Source organism: Bison bison, unplaced genomic scaffold (assembly GCF_000754665.1).
Source record: "Bison bison bison isolate TAMUID 2011002044 unplaced genomic scaffold, Bison_UMD1.0 scf7180017863790, whole genome shotgun sequence".
NCBI lineage: Eukaryota > Metazoa > Chordata > Mammalia > Artiodactyla > Bovidae > Bison > Bison bison.
The window spans coordinates 595,509-618,372 of NW_011494362.1; the positions used below are offsets into that span (position 1 = coordinate 595,509).

Below are 22,864 nucleotides of genomic sequence, written 5' to 3' on the forward strand. Positions count from 1 at the left end.
CTTGGGTGCTGGCACCTGACCCCCAGGCCCTGCCCCTCACCTTTTCCCTTTCCAGGTTTTGCTTTGTATCCTTTCCTCATAATAAATCTGAACCTTAGCACTACTCTGTGTTGATTTATATGAGTCCTCCTTGTGAATTATCAAACCTGGGGGTGGTCTTGGGAATGCCGGTTACACCTCTTCATGGGGTGGCTGTGAGGATGAAATGACTCACTACGTGTAGAGAGAGAGGCTGGCAGAGTTAGAGAGGCTAGATCTTAACCATGCTACACTCAGGCAGAAATGGGGACACCTGGCTCCCCTCAGGACTCACGTGATGGAAATTTGCTGATGTTGTTGGCCACCCGGATGAGCATACGTGCCCCTTTCATGTGATCTCCATTTTTCACGTGAATCTGAAATAAGTGACACATTAGACTCTTAGAGACTTTTAACACTAATTCAGTATACTCCAATTAAAAAAAAAAAAACACGAATTCACCTTTTATTCTCCCAAATAAACAACTCAGTTATGATCCTGAACAGGGTGGTCACGAGATTCTGGCAGTCTTCCTTTCTGTCACTCACTTGAGGTTTCTCCCTTATTTCTCCTTCCGGCAGCTGCTGCCTGGCCTCATGGCCTTGCCAGCCTCCCCCTGCTCTACACTCTGCTTTTTACTTTGCTCTAGATCACTCAACATCTTTTACTGGTCTTTACTGGGGAGCTTGAGTAACAATAACAACTTTACCAACTTGCTGTGAGCCCTGAAGTCTGAGTTAGTGAGGCAGGAGGAAAGAGGATGGGCTGTTCCGAGAAGAGGGCGCTACCTGTGAGAGGCAAAGGGGCAATGATGGCTGGAGAGCCTGAGCTTGGGTAAGCATGAGTGGGGTGTGTGATGTAAGGAGGTGGTCCTCTTAGGATGACACGAGGCTGGGGAGTTGGCAGGGCCAGACCACCATATTGCTGCTGTTGTCCAGGTGAGAGGAGGCGGCCCTGAGAGGGTGGGGAGTGGGGATGGACAGAAGCAGACAGACGGGGAGTCAGAAATGGTGCTATTTGGTGAGAAGGTGAAGGGTGAGTAGAGTAACTCCCAGCTGTAACATCCATCAGGTCTGAGCAGATGGACGATGGTGTAATTAACTGAGCATTGCAACGTAATTAATAAATATTAACTGAACCTGAAGTCGCCTTCCACTGACTCCCTGGGCCAGCTCAGCCATCCATGTGCAGAGGTCCCAGGCTGTCCTTCAGCCGGAGTTCCTGTCCCAGCTCTGGGAGGAAGCAGCCATTAACGCCAAGTCTCCCATTTCCCCTGAAACATGGATGGCTTTCTCCAGCTCTTTGTGTCAAAGAGGCCTGTGACACTTTTATATCAGTTCTTACTTGATAAGGTCTAATAGTTTCCCTTTTGAATGCCAGACTCAGTTAAAAATCTTGAATATATCTGGTGCTGGGATAAAGGAGTAGAGTGGAGGGGAAAAGTCACATGGGTGCTCTTCAGTGTTGGGGGGCGGGGGAGGACGTCTGGTCTGGGGGAAGTGATGGGCCCACTCTTAGAGCCAGAGGAAAAGAAGACTCAAGAGCCATCCCTGTGGCTTTTCGTGGGAGAAGGCCCTGGTCCTGGAGGGCTTCTAACAGGAACCTGTCATTTTTGTTCCCATCTTCCACCAACTTGTTTCTGTCCTCCCCTCCATGCCCAAAGGCTCCATTTTGCTGGATTCTGTGCCTCAGCACACTGGCACTGCCACTCATGTCTAAGCCGAGAAAGCCCTCCTTCCCCATTTCTAGTCCTTCCTGTACACGAGCCCTCCTGTGGCTCAAGAGGAAATGTGCTCCTGGTGGCTGCAAGCTGGAATTCTCAGATTTCCCTTACAATAGGTGCTGGAGACCTGAGGGTTTCCCTGGTGGCTCAGACACTAGGTAAAGAATCCACCTGTAATGCTGGAGACTGGGGTTCGATCCCTGGGTTGGGAAGATCCCCTGGAGAAGAGAATGGCAACCCACCTCAGTATTCTTGCCTGGAGAATTCCATGGACAGAGGAGCCTGGCGGGCTATGGTCCATGGGGTTGCAAAGAGTTGGACGTGACTGAAGCACAGCACAGCACACCTGTGAGATCTAAAATGGTAGCCACTAGTCACATGTAGCTACACTAAAAATTAAGATTATAAAAATTTAAAATTTAGTTTATCAGCTGCATTATGTGTAATTCAAGTGCTCCATAGCCAGGCTAATGGATATAGGACATCTATCACTGTAGAAGTTCTATTAGGCAGTGCTGTTACAGGTCATAATTAGTATCTAAGTCATTCATAACATGACTGCTGTAACATAGGAAGCTTCCAAATTGAATACGCTCTTATGGACTGGCCTGAAAACCAACTTAGCATTAAAATGGGAAGACGTACTTTGACATAAATCAAAATTTGGACAAGTACGTAAGTTGGAGTCTACCTGTATTTTTACAAAGATGTGTGCATATAAAATGTATATATACATACACATATGTAAACTACATAGAAGTATTTCAGGTTTGCACATTCTGTTTTTACTAAAAATCACTAATTAAAAATAGACAACTAGACATAAATATATTCCTAATAAAAAAAAAAAATGGCTGCTCTTTAGTTGTTATGTCCAACTCTTTTGCGACCCTATGGACCGTAGCCTGCCAGGCTCCTCTGTCCATGGGATTTTCCAGGCAAGAATACTGGAGTGGGTTGCCACTTCCTTCTCCAGGGTATGTTCCTGACCCAGGGATCAAACCATGTCTCCCGCATTGGCAGGTGGATTCTTTACCACTGAGCCACTTGGGAGGCGCCCCCAAGATGGTGCACACGCGTATTTTAGAAGCATGGGGGATACAGTGTACAGCAGTGGTAACAACTTATATCTGAGGATGGATTTAAAGGGGAAATGATTTTTCATTATGTTTTCCTATATTCTCTAAATTCTCTCAGTATTATTTTATATTCAGATGAAAACTAAATAGTATTAAAGCACAGTGGAATTTATAAAATTCATTACCCTACAATTAATAAACTAGGAAACTGGTTAAACAAAAATGTTTTTAGTAAATCTTTTTTTTTGACAAAGTAACACATTTATCTGCTTCAAAAGCAAGACAATATAAAAAGGTATTCTATATGGAGGGGCCTGTTCTCCCTCTTCTCCCTTGACTGGGTTTAGTGCTACACTCCGCCTCTGCCTTGATCCCTTTAGGAAACTATTTTTCCTATTTTTTTTTAATGTATTTCTAATTTTACTTGGGGTGAATATGTTTTTTCTGCCTTTTTGTACACAAAAGGCAGCATATTATATAATTACCCTGTCTCTTGCGTCTTCAGTACACAATATAGATCTGGGAGATGGCTCCAACCCAGTGGAGGGGTGCCCAGCTTATGTCCCACGTCACCCACAGGCCTCACCCTCACTAGTATGTAACTGTGCAGAATCATGAGGTTGGTGGCCATCTCAGAGGGAATCTTGATCTTCTGAGATTTAAGTTCTGCATACATGCTGAAGAGAACGTCATGTGCATTCCGATAGTTTCCTTGAAAAGAGGTGGTAAATGACGTTACTGCAAAGGATGAAATCTGAGGACTTTCCATTTAACAGGTGGATTTTGTCAAATCGTCTTAGTAAGTTATTAATAATGATTTATTTAATTCCATGTTTTCTGGAGCATGCTTCTACTACTTGTTTGGGGTGTAAACCATGGCTTCTGGGGACCCACCTGCAGACTGCTCTTCCCTGGCGATGATGATGGCGGTCCGGGCGGCTTCTCGGTACTGCTTCAGGGCCATGTACAAGCGGAACAGGTACTTGGCATCCTGACATACAAGCCATTAGAGAAACATCACACCTGCATTAGCTATGTGGGAAAATACCTAAAATTTTGCATTTTCATTTAGGATCACATTTACTTTCTAGTTAAGTAAAAGTGTCTGTCACTCAGTTGGGCCCGACTCTTTGCGACCCCGGACTGCAGCCCGCCAGACTCCTTTGTCCATGGGATTTTCCAGGCAAGAATACTGGAGTGGGTTGCCATTCTCTTCTCCAGGGGATCTTCCTGACCCAGGGATTGAACCTGGGTCTCCTGCTCTGCAGGCAGATTCTTTACTGACTGAGCTATCAGGGAAGCCCTTCACTTTCCAGTAACTGAGTGTTAAAATTGTTTCTTAAAAACCCAATAAAGAGGGCCTTTCCTGGCAGTCCAGTAGTTAAGACTCCATACTTCCACTGTGGCGGGGCATGGGTTCCATCCCTGGTTGGGAACTGAGATTCTGCATGCCGCACAGTGTGGCCAAAAAAAAAACCCAAAAATAATTTAGCTTGTGTTAAGAGGCCATTTTTTAAAAAACAACCTTTTCTTTTTTTTTTTTTTAAGAGTCAACAAATAATTATTTATCATGTATTTATTCAGAGTTTAATATGTGCCAGGCAGTATTCTAAGTACTTGAGAAATAACAACTCTATTAAATCCTCATACCCTCCCTGGGAGGAAGGTGTGATTACTGAAACAAAGCACCTCTCCCAAGCCAGGATCTGAACCAGCGTCAGAGTCTGTGCTCCTAACCCTAGTCCACAGAGTTCTCTCTCGTGTGCTTCAGCTGGAAAGGTGTGCTGAGACAATGTACCAATTTCAAAAATTTTTATACCTATAAAAAATTTTTGAGCCCGTTTTCCATTCCTATTTTAACTCTAAACAATTTCACATACTTGACACTGGTTTACTGATTATTAGAATAAGTGGATATAAGGTGAGGTGGTTCAGCAAGTTTAACCTGTGCCCTTTGATAGGTTCTCTGAGCCTCCCTGGGTCTCAGTGTCTTTATAAAACAGGAAATGGACTCGGGGATCGGGATGGCCAATCCTCTCCAGGTACGACTTTCAGCACCTTGTATCTAAATCAGTTACAGCTGACCCCTGAACAGTGATGGGGTTGGGGTGCTGACCTCCGCAGAACTGAAAATCAGCGTGTAGTGTATAGTCCGCCTGCTGTGCCTGCAGTTCCTCCGTGTCCATGGACTCAACCGACTTGGGTCATGTAGTACCATGGTATTTACTGCTGAAAATAATCTATATGTAAGCGGATACGCAGTCCATACCCACATTGTTCAGGGGTCCACTGTACTCAAGTTCCTCACAAACAGACCGATTCCCTTAAACACCAAAGCAAAAGGGGAAAAAAAGGCCCTGGGGCGGCATTCTCGAAGGAGTCTGTCCTTATCAGGCCTGAGAGAAGACCAACTTCTGCACAAAATCCAAGAAAGTCGCCTATTTTGAAAACATGTTCTTAATGATGTCCACTTTATTTTTGGTGAGTTACTATTATAGTAAATAGGATTTTTATTCATTCCCATAATTTTTGAAATATGAACAAAGTACACTGATTTTGGAGGATTAGTGCTAACTCATGCTTTTAATAGTCATTTTTCAAAGTTCTAAGAATCTACCACATTTGAGAAAAATGGTGGGTGGTGAGAATTGTTACCCAGAAGGGCATGGCATCACAGGGAGTGATGCCAATTTCCAAGAGTGAATGCACACAATATCTAAAATGCAGGATCTGTCTAGATGATCTAAGGCTGCACACAGAGAGAGAAGTTTGTACATCTATGATGCCAAAGCAATAATAGATAAAAACAGTGCATGCATGTGTGCTAAGTAGCTTCAGTTGTGTCTGACTCTTTTACGACCCCATGGCTGTAGTCTGCCAGGCTCCAAAACAGGGCAGATAAAAGTAAACATACAACTAAGATACTTAAGAATCCCAGTGGAGAAAACACTTTAGTACCTTGGGTATGCCATCACTCTCTCCCATAAGATGGTCTATCAGTTGACTGGTCAGCAGTTCATCTTTGGCCTGACCAACCTGTTTAGGAAAAGAAAGAAACAGTAAGTTCAACATCTTAAACCTAGGAAGGGAATGGAGAGAAGGGACAAAAAGTCTTCTGCTGAGGAGACAGAATTTAAAAACCATGTAAAAACACCTGTAGTCAAGAGCCTGAACCACGATGTAAGCTCAGGGTCTGTCTTCATTCATTTGTGGGTGCATGCTAAGTCACTTCAGTCGTGTCCGATTCTTTGTGACCCCACGGACTGCAGCCCGCCAGGCTTCTCTGTCCAAGGGATTCTCCAGGCAAGAATACTGGAGTGGGTTGCCGTGCCCTCTTCCAGGGATCTTCCCAACGCAGGGATTGAACCAGCATCTCTTATGTCTACCACATTAACAGGCAGATTCTTTACCACTAGCACCACCTGGGAAGCCTGTCATTCATTGGTAAAGTCTCCATGAACAAAAATCCATCCTTAGAAGCTCTAGCTTTTCTAAGTTGCTGTATCAAAATACTGTAGTATTATTTTTATATACAGAATGTACTCCTTGGATGTTTCAATAAACACTTTCTTATGATGAGTGATTATGACATGGGAAGGATGCCATCTTGAGCACAGGAACTGGGCCATTCACAACAAGGCACCCTAAACGCTCCAGCAGCTCCCTGAAGACACATGCTTGCACGTGGTTCCTGGTGATCTACAGTAGAAATGAAAGTAGGCCAAGGGATCCCAGAAGTGCGTGGGCAGCTGGAAGTGTGGGGTGGAGTTCTGGAGAGGACCTGGCCTGGAGATCCAGATTTCAGAGTCCGCTCCATAAAGCTCAGAGTTAAAATCACTGCTAGGTTGGGCAGTGATGATCAGGAAAATTATTTACCAAATTGGAGAATGGAAATATATTAGTTTTAGTTAGTAGGAATAATTATTGACAAGATCTGGAGGCTTAAGAGTCTTGCATCTATAAAAAAAAGAGGTGAGTCAAGAGCCCAACTGGAGCTCAGCCAAGGAGCAGGAAGGAGTCCTGCCCTCCTGTCACAGCAGTGATGTGGTGAGAAAAGCGACTGGAAAAGGAAGGAAACTCAGGGACACAGCCACGCAAGGCCTAGCTCACCACAGCTCAGGGAAAGTGTAAGAAGTTCAGAAGCTCTCTGTGCAGCAGAGGGAGACTGTGAGCCAGAAGGGGTCTTCGCGAACCTTCGTGAACCTGTGGTGGAGGGTGGGGGCATAGGCTCTAGGGCTGCCGAATTTCTACACACTCCACTGCCTGTGGTCCTCACTGCAAGAAAGCTAAGCTTTGACCAATCTGCTGTCTCTGCTCTGCCCACAGCTGTAAGGAAGGATGAAAAGGTAGAGCTCATCAACTTCAAGGCTTTTGTGCATGGCTTTGGGTGAAAAAACCTGTATGAAGAAATGGTTAAAGCAAAGGGCTTTGGAGTCAGTCTGCCTGAGGTCAAATGGTCACCTGTGAGATCCAGAGCAGGTCACTCTTGGGACCTCAAAGCAGATAAATATAATACCTAACTCACAGAATTGTTGTAAGGATTAAATATGTTAATACACAAGTAATCAAGTGTCAGATAGTGTTGCCAGAGAGAGCAAACAACAACAAAAATGTGATGCCAAGTTTGAATTTCATCCAAAACACTAGGATAAATGGAAAGGGGAGCCAGGAGAGAAGAGATGTCACCACTCAGAATCAAAATTAAAAGAAGCATGGAGACAGAGTGCTGCGGATACTCCCACCGAAGGGCAGTAGAGCCAGAGAAGAAGGCTGCGAAGGTGCATCTGAGGGGTAACTGGAGAACAAGCGAAGCAGTGTTCTAAGGGAGTAAAAAAGTTCAAGAAAGATACGGTGTTAAGAGTATAAAATGCTACCATAACATGGAGTAGGGTGCAGGCTGAGAAGAGACGTCTGTATTTAGCAAGAAAGAGACCAGTGGCGACCCTTCAGAGAAGGCTATGATTGGTGAAGGCAAAACCTAACTGCAAAGAGGGAAGCAGGCCCCCAACAAAGCTATGGACGCCGTACAGCCCCATCCTTCCCATCAGGACTGTGGGTTCACGCTGGTACTGACTCCTAACCTGGGGTCCATTACAGCCCCCCTCCACCAACACAAACACCAAGAAGGTATTTCAGAACCCTGAGGGGTGGAGGGTGTGGGTGGGTGAACTATGAACATTTTAGAGATGTTCGCAAAGGATTAACGGCTGTGCCTTTTGGTTGAGAATCAGCAGATACAAACACACAGGTTGTGAGCAAATGCATGTCATGAGTAAAGGTGATTCTTTCTTCAGGGGAGGGTTCTCAAGGTGGAAAGGAGAAGAGGGATGGGAAGGAAACTAACATCACTTATACAGTACTTTCAGAACTGGGGCCAATATGTGTTCATTCCAGTGAATATTAATTGAGTGTCCACAATGTGCTAAACACTGAAAAGAGATGGGCCTTTGGCTTAGAGGGACTATTAATTTGAAGGGGGTTAACTGTAGCAGTAAGGGAGGTTCAAAGTATTCACAGGATTCTAAGGAGGCTTAATTTACATCCAGAGGACAGTTCAGGAAAACCTTTGCAGGAAGTGGCATGTGAAGTGGGTCCTGCCTGCTGGGTAGGAGGCAAGGTTGCAGGGAGGAGGGTGTCCCAGGTGTGGGACAGGAACAAAGGGATGGGAGCCCTCAGCTACTTGGGGGAAAGTGGCCCGTTGGGCTGTAGCACAGAGCACCGACCTAGGACTGTGATCAGGCAGTCTGGTTGGGAAGAAGACTTGGGTTTTGGTCTTAGCCCTATTCCTCTGTCTTTAGGTTGGTTTTATCATCTTCTGGGACCTTGGTTTCCTTGTCAGTAAATGGAGATTAGGTTGGATCATCTCCAGGGATATCTAAGATTCTTTTTGGAGTCTGCAAGCCAGGAAGAGAGCCCTCAGAAGGAATTAAATAAGCAGGTCCCTTGATCTTAGGCTTCTCCGCCTCCAGGACTGAGTGAGAGATAAATGTCTGTGTTTAAGCCACTTGGTCTGTGGTATTTTGTTACGCTAGCCTGAACTAAGACTTGGGCCTGCTAATGTGATGATATAACAAGCACATGGCATTGGGACTTCCCTGGAGTCTTAACTCCAGGCTCTCAATGCAGGGGGCCCAGGCTGGATTCCTGGTCAGGGAACTAGATCCCACACGCCACAACAAAGAGTTTGTGTGCCACAACTGGAAAAGACCCCGTGTGCTGCAACGAAGACCTGGTGCACCCAAAGATATAAACAAATATATTTTTATTTTTTAAAAAAGAAGTCCATCATCATCTATGAAGTAGTGTTTCAAAAAAAAAATCTAATCTAATGAAATACCTAGATTAAACACCTAGTTAGTTGGAGGTGCAGGAGGTAGAGAAACAAATTATACCACAAGGATACAATCAGCTAAATCTAAATGTCAGGAATTCCTCAGCACAAATAACCCATTTTCTTAACAAATAAATGGCAAGGGGGTAGAGAGAGAGGGGAGAGGGGGAAAAAAGCAGAAGTGAGAAGAAAGAAGGGGGAAGGAGGAAGAGGAGGAAGAAAAGAGAAAAGGAGCCAGAAGGAGGGAGAAAGGGAGATGGGGGAAGAACAATCTTTTGATAGAAGAGATTTAAGGCCCATGTAAACTGACTGCAAGGCAAGGACCCTGTTTGGATATGATGTGAAATAACCAACTGAAAGGCACTCATGCAACATGGGGAAATATGAACTCTAGCTACATGTTTGATAATATCAAGAAATTATTGTTGGAGAAACTGGAACTTAATACATTGTTGCTGGGATGTAAAATGGTGTAGCTGCTTTGGGAAACAGTTGGCAGTTCCTCAAAATGTTAAATGTAGACTTAACGTATGGCCTAGCAATTCTACTATTAGGTATATTCCCAGAGAAATGAAAACACATGTCCACATAAAACCTTGTACACAACTGGTCACAGCAGCATCATTCATAATAGACCCCAAGAGGAAGCAACCCAAACGTGTAAACACTGGTGAATAAAGACAAGGTATACAGCATTCAGTGAGACATTATTCTGCCCTTAAGAGGGATAATATATCAATACATGTTACAACAATGCTTCTATCTGATGAAAAGATTCGTATCCAGAATATATAATACAATTGTACAAACCAATAAGAAAGAGATGATACCATTAAAAATTAGAAAAAAAGATCTGAATAGAACTTTTTAAGATAGGACATTCAAATAGCCAACAAACTTAAAAAAAAATGCCCAATATGATTATTCTTTAGAAAAGTGAAATTAAGATCATAATGAGATACCACTACATATCTGTCAGCATAGTAGCAATGAAACAGATCAGTGCTGGTGAAGATGAGGCGCAACTACATTCTTTCACATCGTCGGTAGAGTGAAACTGGTACCCCTAGTGTGAAAAAAGTGTTTGGCAGTACCTACTATTGCTGACTGCTGCCATGAAATTAAAAGACACTTGCTGCTTGGAAGAAAGGCTATGACAAACCTAGACAGTGTATTAAAAAGCAAAGACATCACTTTGGCGACAAAGGTCTGTATAGTCAAAGCTATGGTTTTCCATTAGTCATGTACAGCTGTGAGAGTGGGACTATAAAGAAGGCTGAGTGCCAAAGAATTTGAACTGCGGTGTTAGAAAAGACTCTTGTAAGTCCCTTGGATAGCAAGGAGATCCAACCAGTCCATCCTAAAGGAAATCAGCCTTGAGTATTCATTGGAAGGCCTGATGCTGAAGCTCCAATACTCTGGCCACCTGATGCGAAGAGCTGCCTTACTTGAGAAGACCCTGATTCTGGAAAAGACTGAGGGCAGGAGAAGGGGGAGACAGAGGATGAGATGACTGGATGGCATCACTGACTCAATGGACATAAGTTTGAGCAAACTCCAGTAGATAGTGAAGGACAGGGAAGCCTCACGTGCTGCAGTCCATGGGGTCACAAAGAGTCAGTCATAACAGGGCAACCGAACAACTATTGCTGAAGATATATATATGTATTCCATAAGCTAATAATTCTATTCCTGGATACATACCCAATAAAACTGAGTGCTTATGTCCACACAAAGATATGAACAGCATTATGGCAACTTAATTCATAATACGCCCAAACTGAGACAATCTAAATAGAATAGTGGGTAAAGAAACTGTGATAGTCACATGGTGGAATACTACACAGCAACGAGTAGGAATGAACTATTGACACACGTGGTAACACAGCTGCCTTTGTAGACTTACTATTGACTAAAAGAAACTGGATACGAAGGAAACATATGGGCTTCCCTGATGGCTCAGTAGTAAAGAATCTGCCTCAATGCAGGAGACACAGGTTTGATCTCCAGTCTGGAAAGATCCCATCTGCAGTGGAGCAACTAAGCCCATGCACCACAACTATTGAGCCTGTGCTCTTCTAGAGCCCAGGAGCCGCAACTGCTGAAGCCTGCATGCCCTAGAGACCATGTTGTGCAACAAAAGAAGCCACTGCAATGAGAAGCCCGCGCACCACAACTCTGAGCAGCTCCCAATCATTACAACTAACAAAAAGCCCATGTAGTACTGAAGACACAGAGCAGCCAAAAAAAAAAAAAGATTGTATGTATGATTTTTACATGAAATTCATAAACATGTAAAACTATAACAATGGAAGTCTGAACTGTGGTTACCCTTGTTGGGAGGCAAGGACGTCCCTGGTGGCTCAGATGGCAAAGAATCTGCCTGCAATGTGGGAGACTCTGGTTCGATCCCTGGGTCTGGAAGATCCCATGGAGAAGGGAATGGCAACCCACTCCAGTGTTCTTGCCTGGAGAATCCCATGGACAGAGGAGCCTGGCGGGCTCCATGGGGTCGAAAAGAGTCGGACATGACTGATCTACTAACATTTCTTTTCTTTCTTGTTGGGGAGCACTGATTGGGAGGCAGCACGAGCGGGCCTTCTGGGGAGCTTGAGCTAGGTGGGGGTTACACAGGTGTACATATTTGAGAAAACTAACTGAATTGTATATTTAAGATTTTTGCATTTTACTGGATGCAAATTACATCTAAAAGAAAATCGAAATGTTTTATCTTTCAGAAATAATTTTTGTATTCACAAGTGAAATGGTATTTGTGATTTTTGTGATATTTGTGATTTGCTTTAAAAGAATGCAGGGAAAGAGGGTGGGGGTAGGAATAAAATATGATGGGCCATGTGTTAGCTGTTGAAATGAGATGATGGGTACCTGGGAATTTGTTATACCGTTAGGTCTACTTTTGTAAATGTTTGGAAATTTCTTCAAAAAGTTTTTAAAAAGTTAGCATTCTTGAAAATTTCATTACAGAGTTTACTTACAGTCTCAATGGCCATTTCTATTGCTGCATTATCTTCTGAGCTTGGACATTTCAGGAAGTGTTTAAGTGCCTGAAAGGAGAATTGTATAACAATTAAAAAATTTCAGACTGCTTTCACAACAGGAAACACAAAGCTTTCACACACACATAGTAATCGTAGTTTGTGAAAGTATCTTCATCTCAACCAGGAGCTTGCACCATGTTGGGTCATATAACACATACTTAAAAGGCTGAGTGTAGTTTAAAAAGTAGAAGGATCCAGTCTGAAGACTCTAGTTCTGATTTTGAATGAAATAAGAATGAAAAATGTGCCCTCTTTAGATAGGAAGATGCAATTATTTTCATTGATTCATTCAACAAATCATTTACTGACGATCTGCTGCTCTGAATATAAGGCTGTGCTAGATGCTAAGGAAGATACCAGTTAAGGGGATTCTGCAGCTTGTTGTATCACATATAGTTTCACTGGGGGGATCTATGTGATGTGATGATAATACAAAGAGCCAATCTTTTTTTTAAGTTTTTTCCTTTTTTTTTATGTGAACCACTTCTAAAGTCTTCACTGAATTTGTTACACTGTTTCTGTTTCTCTTTTTTCCCCCCATGTTTTGGTTTTTGGCCACAAGGCATGGATCTTAGCTTCCTGATCAGGTTTCCAACCCACGCCCTCTGCAATGGAAGGTGAAGTCTTAACCACTGGATCACCAGGGAAATCCCCAAAACCAATTATTTCAAACCACAGTTGTCTAATTCCTAAACACCATACCACCACAACTATGATGACGTTTATGGCTATGAAGGCTTCAGAGACAAATGGGCAGTATTTTCTTTCCAATTTATTTATACACAGTATGTCCTTGTTGGTTATCTATTTAAAAATTTTAAATATAGCAGTGTGCGCAAGTCAGTACTAAATTGACAAATGAACAGTATTGCCAGTTGGTTTTATGGCTGGTGTGAGGAAGAAAGGATGTTCTTGAAGGTATCACAGAGGAAAAGGACATGAAGATGAAAAGGTCTGTGGTAGGTGGGGAAGAGGGCAGAGAGGAGCCCAGTGGAGAACAAGGATGGGAAAGGCTAGTGGAATAGTTGGAGAAGGCAATGGCACCCCACTCCAGTACTCTTGCCTGGAAAATCCCATGGATGGAGGAGCCTGGAAGGCTGTAGTCCATGGGGTCGCTGAGGGTCGGACACGACTGAGCGACTTCACTTTGACTTTTCACTTTCATGCATTGAAGAAGGAAATGGCAACCCACTCCAGTGTTCTTGCCTGGAGAATCCCAAGGACGGGGCATGCTGGTGGGCTGCTGTCTATGGGGCTGCACAGAGTCAGACACGACTGAAGTGACTCAGCAGCAGCAGCAGTGGGAGAGCAGGACTCTTCACTGGGAAAAGCTAGATGCCACTCTGCAAGGTTCAGGCTGGTTGATCAATCGTGGAAAATCCAGCGAAGGAATTTAGACTCAAGAACTAAAGGGCCAGAACAGCAAATTGGTGGCCTGAAGGCCAAGTTCACACACAGACTTGTTTCTTTTGTCTGAGAGATGTTATACAAATATCCATGCCTATATTTTAACGCTGACCCAGACTTATGTTTATGAAAAATCCTATGATCTGAAACTAGTAGGCCCAAACTGCTGAATGGCAACACATTTTTGAGGGTGAGTAGCCGCCATTTCCTTCATACGAGGTGCCATCCAGCAGTCCCGGCCCTTCATTCACTAAGCAAGCCTTACCCCACAGCTTCGCTTCTTTACGTCCCTTGCTTAAACGCCGCAACTCTGCTTTAGGGGTTCTTTGGCAGTCAAAGTCAGTACCATTTGGGGAACAAAACGAAGAAAGATTTATAGAGAGAGAAGGTAAAAACAAGGAAAATAGGGAACAATCTAAAGTGAGGTGACCCAGGTCTGGATTATGTGGATGGTGGTAAGAACAAAAAAGAGAGAGAGCTGTGAGAGAGGTTATGAAGGCAGCTGTGAGACAGGTTACAAAGGCAGCTGTGAAAGAGGTGACTGCGTGTGGGAGAGAGTGGAAGATGTCAAGGTTGACTTTCAGATTTCAAAGCTGGGTGTCTAGGAGAATACTATATTTTAACACATTTCCCCTAATCATTCCTATGGAGTCCAAAGTATGTTTTCTTCGCAAATACTCACTCGTGAATACTGGCCACACAGCAAGAAGAATTTTCCAGCCTGAAAATGTCTTTTCTCTCCTTCAAAATATAAGGCTATGCTTTGATAGTCCTCATTAGTGGTATCTTCAGAACCTACAACAGAAATCAGAAATTCATTGAGTAAAATATCTGAGCATAAGCTGTTTACTTCTTATTGCTAATTCAAAAACAAGATCTAAAAACAGGTGATCTAAAAAGAGGCAATTAAAATCCCTTAACAGCAAATATTATTATCAGTGTCTTTTTCATCACAAAACACATTCACCATAATAACCTCACAGATCAACTGTTCCACCTTCTTTTCTCTCTAAACAGCAATCAGGAGAGGAAGCTAGGAGGCTTTGTGAGAAGCTAGGTTATGGTTTGACATTACCCTTAGGGACTTTTATCTTTCTTTAGAAGTTTCAATCTCATTTCCTAAAACAACAGGAACAATCCAGGATTTCCCTAGGGTTTCAAAACAATTGGGAGCCAAGTTAACCATAATGCACATGCAATCCATCTCCTTTCTCGGTTTCTCCAATGCCTGGTCTAAACAATAGTCTGTGTGTATTTGTCAGACAGGGAAGATGATACTCAAGTGGATAATAGATGCTATTAAAAATAATTACTGTTTTTCCTTTTTTACTGTTGTTCTTTCAGTTTGAGGCTTAAACATATTAAGCACAGAAGACCCCAAAGCTGCTGGAGTTCCAATTCATTGTTTACATTCATTTCACATTTACTCACGGGAGTTGGAGGCCCAGTAGGGCACCAGAGTATGAACAGCCCTTGTCTCCAGACCAAGCCAGATTTAGAGTTTATAAAAGAAGAGAGTAAAGAAAGATGAAGGAAAGTGTGTGTTGTTTGGGGATTAGAGTGTGTATTTGTGTGTGTGTATCGGATAAGCCACATCCTTATGAAATTAGAAAAACTTAAATGCTTTAGTGCAATGATGACTTGTAATGTTAGGACAGAAATGTCATCAGCCATGTTAAACATTAATAATCATAATGTGACTTTTATCTGTACTTTCTTTTTTTCTTTAACTCTTTATATTTCCAATTATCTGAATGACTTCTGAAGATATTACAAGACGCTTTTACCTATCATTTCCCTTAAAGACTGAAAAAAATTTTTCTTATGAATCCCACCATCATTTCTTATGGTCATTTTCTGAATTTTAAAACATGAAATAACATAAAAGGACAAATATTATAATTCCACTTATATAAGGTCCCATGAATAGTCAAATTCATAGAGACTGAGAATAGGACAGTGTTACGAGGCTGGGAGGTGAGGGAATGGGAGCCATTGTTTAATGGGTAGAGTTTAGGATGGTGAAAAAGTTCTGGAGACAGATGTGGTGATGGTTGTACAACAATGTGAATGTACTTCATGCAACCAAACTGTGCACTTAAAAACTATTAAAACGGTAAGTTTATGTTTTGTATATTTTACCACAGTAAAAAAAAAAAAGAGAAAAATCACACCACAAATAATGTTAAATATGGCCCATGAAGTGAAAAATCTGAAAGTTATTTCAGTAAGTTCTAAGAATAATTACAAACAGGGGAAGATAACCTGTAAGCCGGTATTCTCAGAATATAAAATTTTCTTTCGGACTTTCAAAATCTTTAAAAACCACATCCTATATGCTTAATTTACAACTCAATTTTTAAATTTGATGAACACAATTACTTTTTCAAAAGTCACTCTGCATTTCCTATTACTTTCGTTTTGGAACCTTCCTTTACCACTGGGTGATCGGTAGGAGAATTTGGGAAATCTGGCCTTCCATGGAAGTCACCTGAAACACCTTAATTTTTCAAAGTGGTCTTACGATTCCATCTCACCTTGAAGCTGACAGTAGGGATCTTGAAACCTGACAAGTAACATATAGTTGTATGTGTCTGTGTACAAATGGAATGGTGTGTGTGCCTGTGTACAAATGGTGTGTGTGCACGTGCATGCGGAGGTAGCCAGTCTGATTATTAGACCAGATAAAATCTTTAAGAGAAATTGGGGAAAACAATGATATTTACCAATAATGTCTGCATAGATTTCCATTTTGTTGTGTTGCTGAGCCAGTGTGAAAGCTTCATTATTGCACTTGGATATAACAAGAAACTGGATGGCAGACCCGTAGTCACCGAGCTGTAGAAAAAATCTAAAGCAAAGAGTACTTTAACTAGCTTGACTCATTTAAAAGAAGTCTGTCATTCACAAAATAAAATCTTTTTCAAGCCCGAGAAACCATTCCAAAGTAAAAACATACTGGGTAAACTGTAGTTCTACACCATATGTTTACATTTGGTAAACATACTCGCGTATGTTGACCCTAACAAACAGCCTTTTAATTTAAACACTTAGAAGATATAATTTTGAAAAGAAAGAATAAATATTCCATTTGAAATGATTTTTTTGACAAGGGGAAGTGGGGGCTCTCTTTAAAGGCTAGTTTTTGGAAGTCCAAAAATAACGCGTTACATTACCTGGCTACCAACTTGGCTCCTTCCAGGGACTGGGTCTCTCTGACGATGCTGACAGCCTTTTCTGGATTGTTGAGGTGGTCCAGGTAGATGCGGATCACACTGTTCCACTGTTTTGCATTCTCATAAGCCACAACAGCTTCTTTGTATCTATAAGAGATACTTAGTTCAAACAAACTTTCTCAACCTTGTCACATTTGGGAGAAAAATGTCAATTAATGCTTGGGATACTGTTTGTTTTTTTAATTGATGATGATTGCTCACTTTTCTTGCTCTTCTTTGTTTTTTTATCAGAAAGAATACCATGAACCATTTCACTAAAATATGCTGTTTTTACAGGTTTGATAAACTAACAGTAAAATACCAATAATGAACTGTGTTTTCTCATCTGAATCATATATATACAATTTTTTATATTTTACTGTTTTGTTAAAGAGGAAAGATTATAACAGTAATACAGGCTTATTTTAGCAAACAGAAAATCAGCAATTTTTCACAATTACAGATACCATTTAACAGTAATCTATAAAATCATTGTGTATTGACCTCTAGATGGAGCTCAAGACTTTTGTTCAGTCTCCATGAGCTCTCTAGCTCTTTCCATTTTAACAAGACATTTAGTGTGTATCTCTTTCTTAAGGTTACTTTTCTAAAAGTAGAAGGAAGTAACCTTTAAAAATCTCTTAATACATATTGCTAAATAACCTTCTAAAGACTTTAGAAATTTACAGTCCTATTAGTCATGCATAACAAGTGCTTTCTGACAATATGGTTATTAGTTTAAAATACATCTTTTCCCAATATGAATTAAAATGATATGCTGTTGCTTTAATTTAATTACTATTAGTGAGATGGAACTTTTTCGTATCTGTATAAAATATAATTTCATAACTGTATTTCCTCCTCTGGCACTCCTTGTCTTAGCCCATTTCCTCCCAGTGGATTTGAGTTTCTTATATTAAGTTCCAGAAAATCTGTGTCTATTTAAAGTACCAACAATCCATTGTTATACTGTTATACTGTTTTTCAGCTTAAACAGAGCAGCCATGAAATTCACGTTTCTTCACTTTTCTTTGCCTTTGTAAGTTATCTTCCTTAATAAAATGACTATTGCCTAATTTCATTTTCATGCCATAATTATATCAAAGTTTCAACTTCTAGTATTTAACCTTCAAATAAAAATGAGATTGTAGTCCACATATAAATACATAAAGGACTGGATGAACTATATAAAGTATGGGGAAAACTTAATAGCCTGGCACTTCAAGCCAGGTGAGGGTAAAGATGTTTTCTGTTTTTGCCTTTCTTAGAAGGTTGCCGATATCAACAATTACTTTATAAAACATCCTTTTAGATTTGTGTAAACTTGAGACATTGTACAAACCTTCCATCTGCTTCTTTAGCTTTGGCATACTGCAAGTGAATCTTTGGAGAAGAAACATGAGGCAGAAGCTCACCAACTTTTGCCCTAGAAATGTAGGTTGAGAATAATGTCAGCGCTACATTTGCTCCAAAAGTAGCTTCCTACAATCAGGTGTTAATTTTTAGGATTCAAGAAACAGTTATCATCATCTTAAAAAAATCTTGGCCCCTACAGTTAAAAGATTTAATTGCTTTTTCTTGGGCCCCCGACCCAGCCAGCCCATCCTCTGTGGGAAAATGAAGGCCAGTTCATTGACTCTGTGGATAATAGGGCTTTTTTATTCTAGTAATTTATCTGATCGGTTATTTCCTCATGTTAAACCAAGAAAACGTGCTGTTCTTTGGATACAGAACTATTAAGATGAACTAATCTATCTATAAAGAAAAACAGGTGATGGAGGGAAGGCCCAGACAGAGGCAATAGCTGCACAGTTGGAAGGACGAGCAAGAAAACCAGAGGGGAGGGCATCTACACACGTTCATTTCCACAGCTGCTCAGAACACACTTTGCAGCAGATTCTTACCAGTTCTTACAGCGGATGTACACAGATGCTGCTTTGTCATAGTAGAGACCTTTCTCATACAGTTGAGCTGCTTCTGAAAATTGCTAAAATAGTATGAGATTATCAAAATACTAGTTTAATTGTGTATGAGACCTCATAAATATGTATTCCCAGGAAACTCTACCTTCATATTCTCCAGGATGGCTCCACAGTCTCTTTTAAGGACCCTGCTGGGGTGCTTGAGGGCTTGGTTAACCCCGCGGCGGATGTCTCCCATTCTTATGGACATCTGGGCCACTCCAGCCAGGCACACCTCATCGTGTTCCTGAAATTAGAAGGCAAATAACTAACAAATCACACCCTAGCTTAAAATGATTTATTTTATTTTTCTGTATTTCTTAAAAGCTTTTTATTTGTATCGGGATATAGCTGAGTAACAGTGTTGTGACAGTTTCAGGTGAACAGCAAAGAGACTCAGCCACACATATACGTGTATCCATTCTCCCCCAAATCCCCCTCCCATCCAGGCTGCCACATAACACTGGGCAGAGTTCCACGTGCTACACAGGAGATTCCTGCTGGTTATCCATTTTAAGTATAGCAGTGCGTACATGTCTGTCCCAAACTCCCTAACCATCCTGTCCCCCAAGTCTTTCCCCTGGCAACCATAAGTCCATTCTCTGTGAGTCTCTTTCTGTCTTTTAAGTAAGTTCACTTGTAAAAAGGATGTATTTTAGCCAAACAATTTAAATCTAAAATGAGCCTAAATGTTATGGTTTACTTTCAATAGTCTTTGCTGGCAAATCTCAAGATTCTGAAATAATACGGAATCTTTTTTTTTTTTTAAATCATCTGTTACAAAGTCATATTCTTTTCTTCAGAAGTCTAGATCTTTTCTGCTCAAGGCCACATTTTTACTGCACCATTGTCGTAATACCTTGCACATCTTTGTATGTCTTCTTGGTATAGAATTTTATGTGAGAGGAAATACACTGGGTACATAGCTATGCTACGAATAAAATTAAGAGAAAAAACATTTATCAAATTAAAGATTTCTCTACTAGGCATGATGAAACATAAAACCTTTACTTATTTGTGACAGAGGATCTGAGTTTTACATTTTATTTAATTTTAAATAACTTAAATGGCCCCATGTGGCTAGTGGTGACTGTATTTAATAACACAGTTAAGAATGAACGAAAATAGATGCAGCCAAACAAAGAAATTGTCAAAACTCTGAGATAAACGAGCAAAGGATATAATTAGGCAATTCATATTAATTTTAAAAACATACAATTGGCCAATAAATAAATAAAACACGCTTGGCTTCACTAATAATCAAACACACAAAAAATAAAATTAAATACCCTTTTTTTTTTTATGCTGATAAAATTGGTAGAGATTGGTAGTGTAGAGAATATGGGGGAAATGAACACTTTCATACACAGCTGGATGAATTACCGTAAGTTCTTTTGGAGAGCAATCTAGCAGTCTAAAGATTTGAAAGCACACATTTTATGACGTAGAAATCCCACTTGTGAGAATACAGCCTGCAGAAATACTAAGTAAGAAATACTATCTTAACTATAATTATAGTTATTTGAATTCAACAAGGGAGTGGATGACAAAAACCATGGTACATCCAAGCAATGACAGTTTAGAAGCTCTTAAAAAATTAAAACGTTCATATGTATTGACTTGGAAAGACCATGAGGCAAAATGCTGTTTTTCTTTCACAGAACAGATTCTCAGTTGATCTTTGCTGAGAGAATGGAAGTGAATGATTTCATTTTTAGTAAAAATCCCTATTGTATACATATCTATATGCTTAGAAGAGATTCTGGATGGAAATATATAAGATCATGACCAGTAGTCATCATCATTAAGGAGTGTGTTTGGAGGAGAGAATGTTGAACTCTCACTTTGTAAGGTTAACAGACTTCGGTGATTTTTCAAATCGACTATAATGACATTGTTATCACTTTTGTAATAAAAGGCTAGAAATATAAAACAGAAAATAAAAAGGTTTTCAATCTTGACATCACCTGCTACTGCTACTGCTGCTAAGTCGCTTCAGTCGTGTCCGACTCTGTGCGACCCCAAAGACGGCAGCCCACCAGGCTCCCCGTCCCTGGGATTCTCCAAGCAAGAACACTGGAGTGGGTTGCCATTTCCTTCTCCAATGCATGAAAGTGAAAAGTGAAAGTGAAGTTGCTCAAATTTTTATCACAAAATTTAGCTTCTTGAGTTAAATTCTGGGATGGTCTGGGACAAGAGAATGGACTGGAATGGTGGGTAAAGTATACGCTTACCAGGTTAATCATAAAAGATACAGTATGAGTAATAAAATGGCAGAAAAACCTTTATGGGCTGGGAATTCACTTTTAAAGCAGTTGTTGAAACATTTTAAGAGTGAAACGAAAAGCTTTATGAAAATCATAGCTAGCCTATAAGTGGAAAGGGATACAAATTTTACTCCCAACCTCAATAAAAAGCTCATATTTAGGGTCCAAGGGAAAACAAAGCTTTTTCCGACAGATAAAAATATTGTCAATGTCAGTTTTTAAGAGTTCAAAGTGTTTTAAAATGATTTAACTATGTCCTTGCAAAGTTGTTAATAAACTGAAAAAAAAAAGGCTCACCTGCTTCATACTAAATAAATAGAATGCAAATAAGATTATTTCTTACAGGAAACTAACAACAAACTCTAAGATAACTATGCATATCTTTATTCAAGGTTACCTTATTATCACCTGTTATTCCTTTCTCATAATGAGCCAAAGCATTTGCATAATCACCTCTGAAAAAAAAAGAGAGTGAATTTTAATACACATTTAAGCATCCTGTTTACATATACAAGATTTAAAAGATACTCTGTCACTGAGTTGCTTAAGCACATGAAAGGCGTGATACACAATGTTTATGCATGCGTTCTTTGAAGTCAGGCCATTATTTTGCTACTTTAAAAGTAAGTATTAAGCTACATTATGCTAAGAGTGTAAGGTACTAACTTTGTAGTATGCTAGGCATTTTGGGGAGCTAAATTAAAATTTTGGGGTCACTTTTGATTAATTATCTCCTTTGGGGTTCTAAGGGACTTCCCTAGTAACTCAGTTGGTAAAGAATCTGCCTGCAATACAGGAGACCCGGGTTTGATCCCTGGGTAGGGAAGATCCCCTGGAGAAGGGAATGGCAACCCACTCCAGTACTCTTGCCTGGAAAAATTCATGGACAGAGGATCTGGTGGGCTACAGTCCATGGGGTCACAATGGAGTTGGACACGACTGTGCGACAAACTTTCCTTTCCTCCTTTCCTTTAGGGTTCTAAAGACAATCATGAGACCATGAAAAGCAATGCTTCCCTCCCCCTCCGAATACCCAGTATTTATAAGTGCAATATGTATTGAGAGAACCTGTAGAAATTAAGGAAAATACTGGGGATGACAGTATTAAGGGCCCTGATTCTTATTCTGATAAAAAGTATCATGCTGTTTGTTTAGTCACTAAGACCTGTGGGACTCTGCAGCCCCATGGACTGTAGCCTGCCAGGCTCCTCTGTCTGGCTATTTCCCAGGCAGGAAACATGGGATATCCCAGGCAGGAATACTGAAGTGGGTTGCCATTCTCTTCTCCAGAGGATCTTCCTGACCCAGGGATTGAACTCTTGTCTCCTGTCTCCTGCATTGGCAGGCAGATTCTTTACCACTGAGACAGCAGGGAATATAAATGATACCACTCCCTCTTCCCATGATGGATGCTAATATGGATCTGCATATCTAGAAGTCATATTTATTACCTCAATTCATTCTTACTGCTTGAAACAGGATGGATCAGTGATTGCTTAGTATCCATCTGGAGATCCATTGTACTTTAAGAAACTATCTCCTCCAGAATAAATTAATCAGCTCTGAAAAATCAGCTTAGACCAGTCAACCTCCCTCAGCTTCACTCAATTTCCTCATCTGTTGGTTACAAGGAATTTGTTGGACAGCCCAGAGCTTCACAGTCAGCAGTGTCCCTACGTGGGAATTTCTAATGTTGCCATGCTATGCTTAGTCGTATCCGATTCTTTGCAACTCTATGGACTGTAGCCCTCCAGGCCCCTCTGTCCATGGGGATTTTCCAGGCAAGAATACTGGAGTGGGTTG

The 22,864-nt window shown here is 41.0% G+C and overlaps 1 protein-coding gene across 2 annotated transcripts in view; it reads right to left on the bottom strand.

The window, feature by feature from the left end:
- The window catches only part of WDR19 (WD repeat domain 19), a 78,046-nt gene that overhangs the window by 11,545 nt on the left and 43,637 nt on the right, over positions 1-22,864 (bottom strand). For both annotated transcript variants that reach the window (XM_010833576.1, XM_010833577.1), the window contains 12 exons: positions 21,459-21,516; positions 18,901-19,041; positions 18,738-18,820; positions 18,176-18,259; positions 16,795-16,941; positions 16,345-16,469; positions 14,301-14,413; positions 12,149-12,217; positions 5,780-5,857; positions 3,716-3,812; positions 3,408-3,532; positions 314-395 (listed from right to left, as the gene is read on the bottom strand). In XM_010833576.1, the coding sequence (XP_010831878.1) occupies positions 314-395; positions 3,408-3,532; positions 3,716-3,812; positions 5,780-5,857; positions 12,149-12,217; positions 14,301-14,413; positions 16,345-16,469; positions 16,795-16,941; positions 18,176-18,259; positions 18,738-18,820; positions 18,901-19,041; positions 21,459-21,516 (1,202 nt within the window). The remainder of the gene's footprint in view (positions 1-313; positions 396-3,407; positions 3,533-3,715; positions 3,813-5,779; positions 5,858-12,148; positions 12,218-14,300; positions 14,414-16,344; positions 16,470-16,794; positions 16,942-18,175; positions 18,260-18,737; positions 18,821-18,900; positions 19,042-21,458; positions 21,517-22,864) is intronic.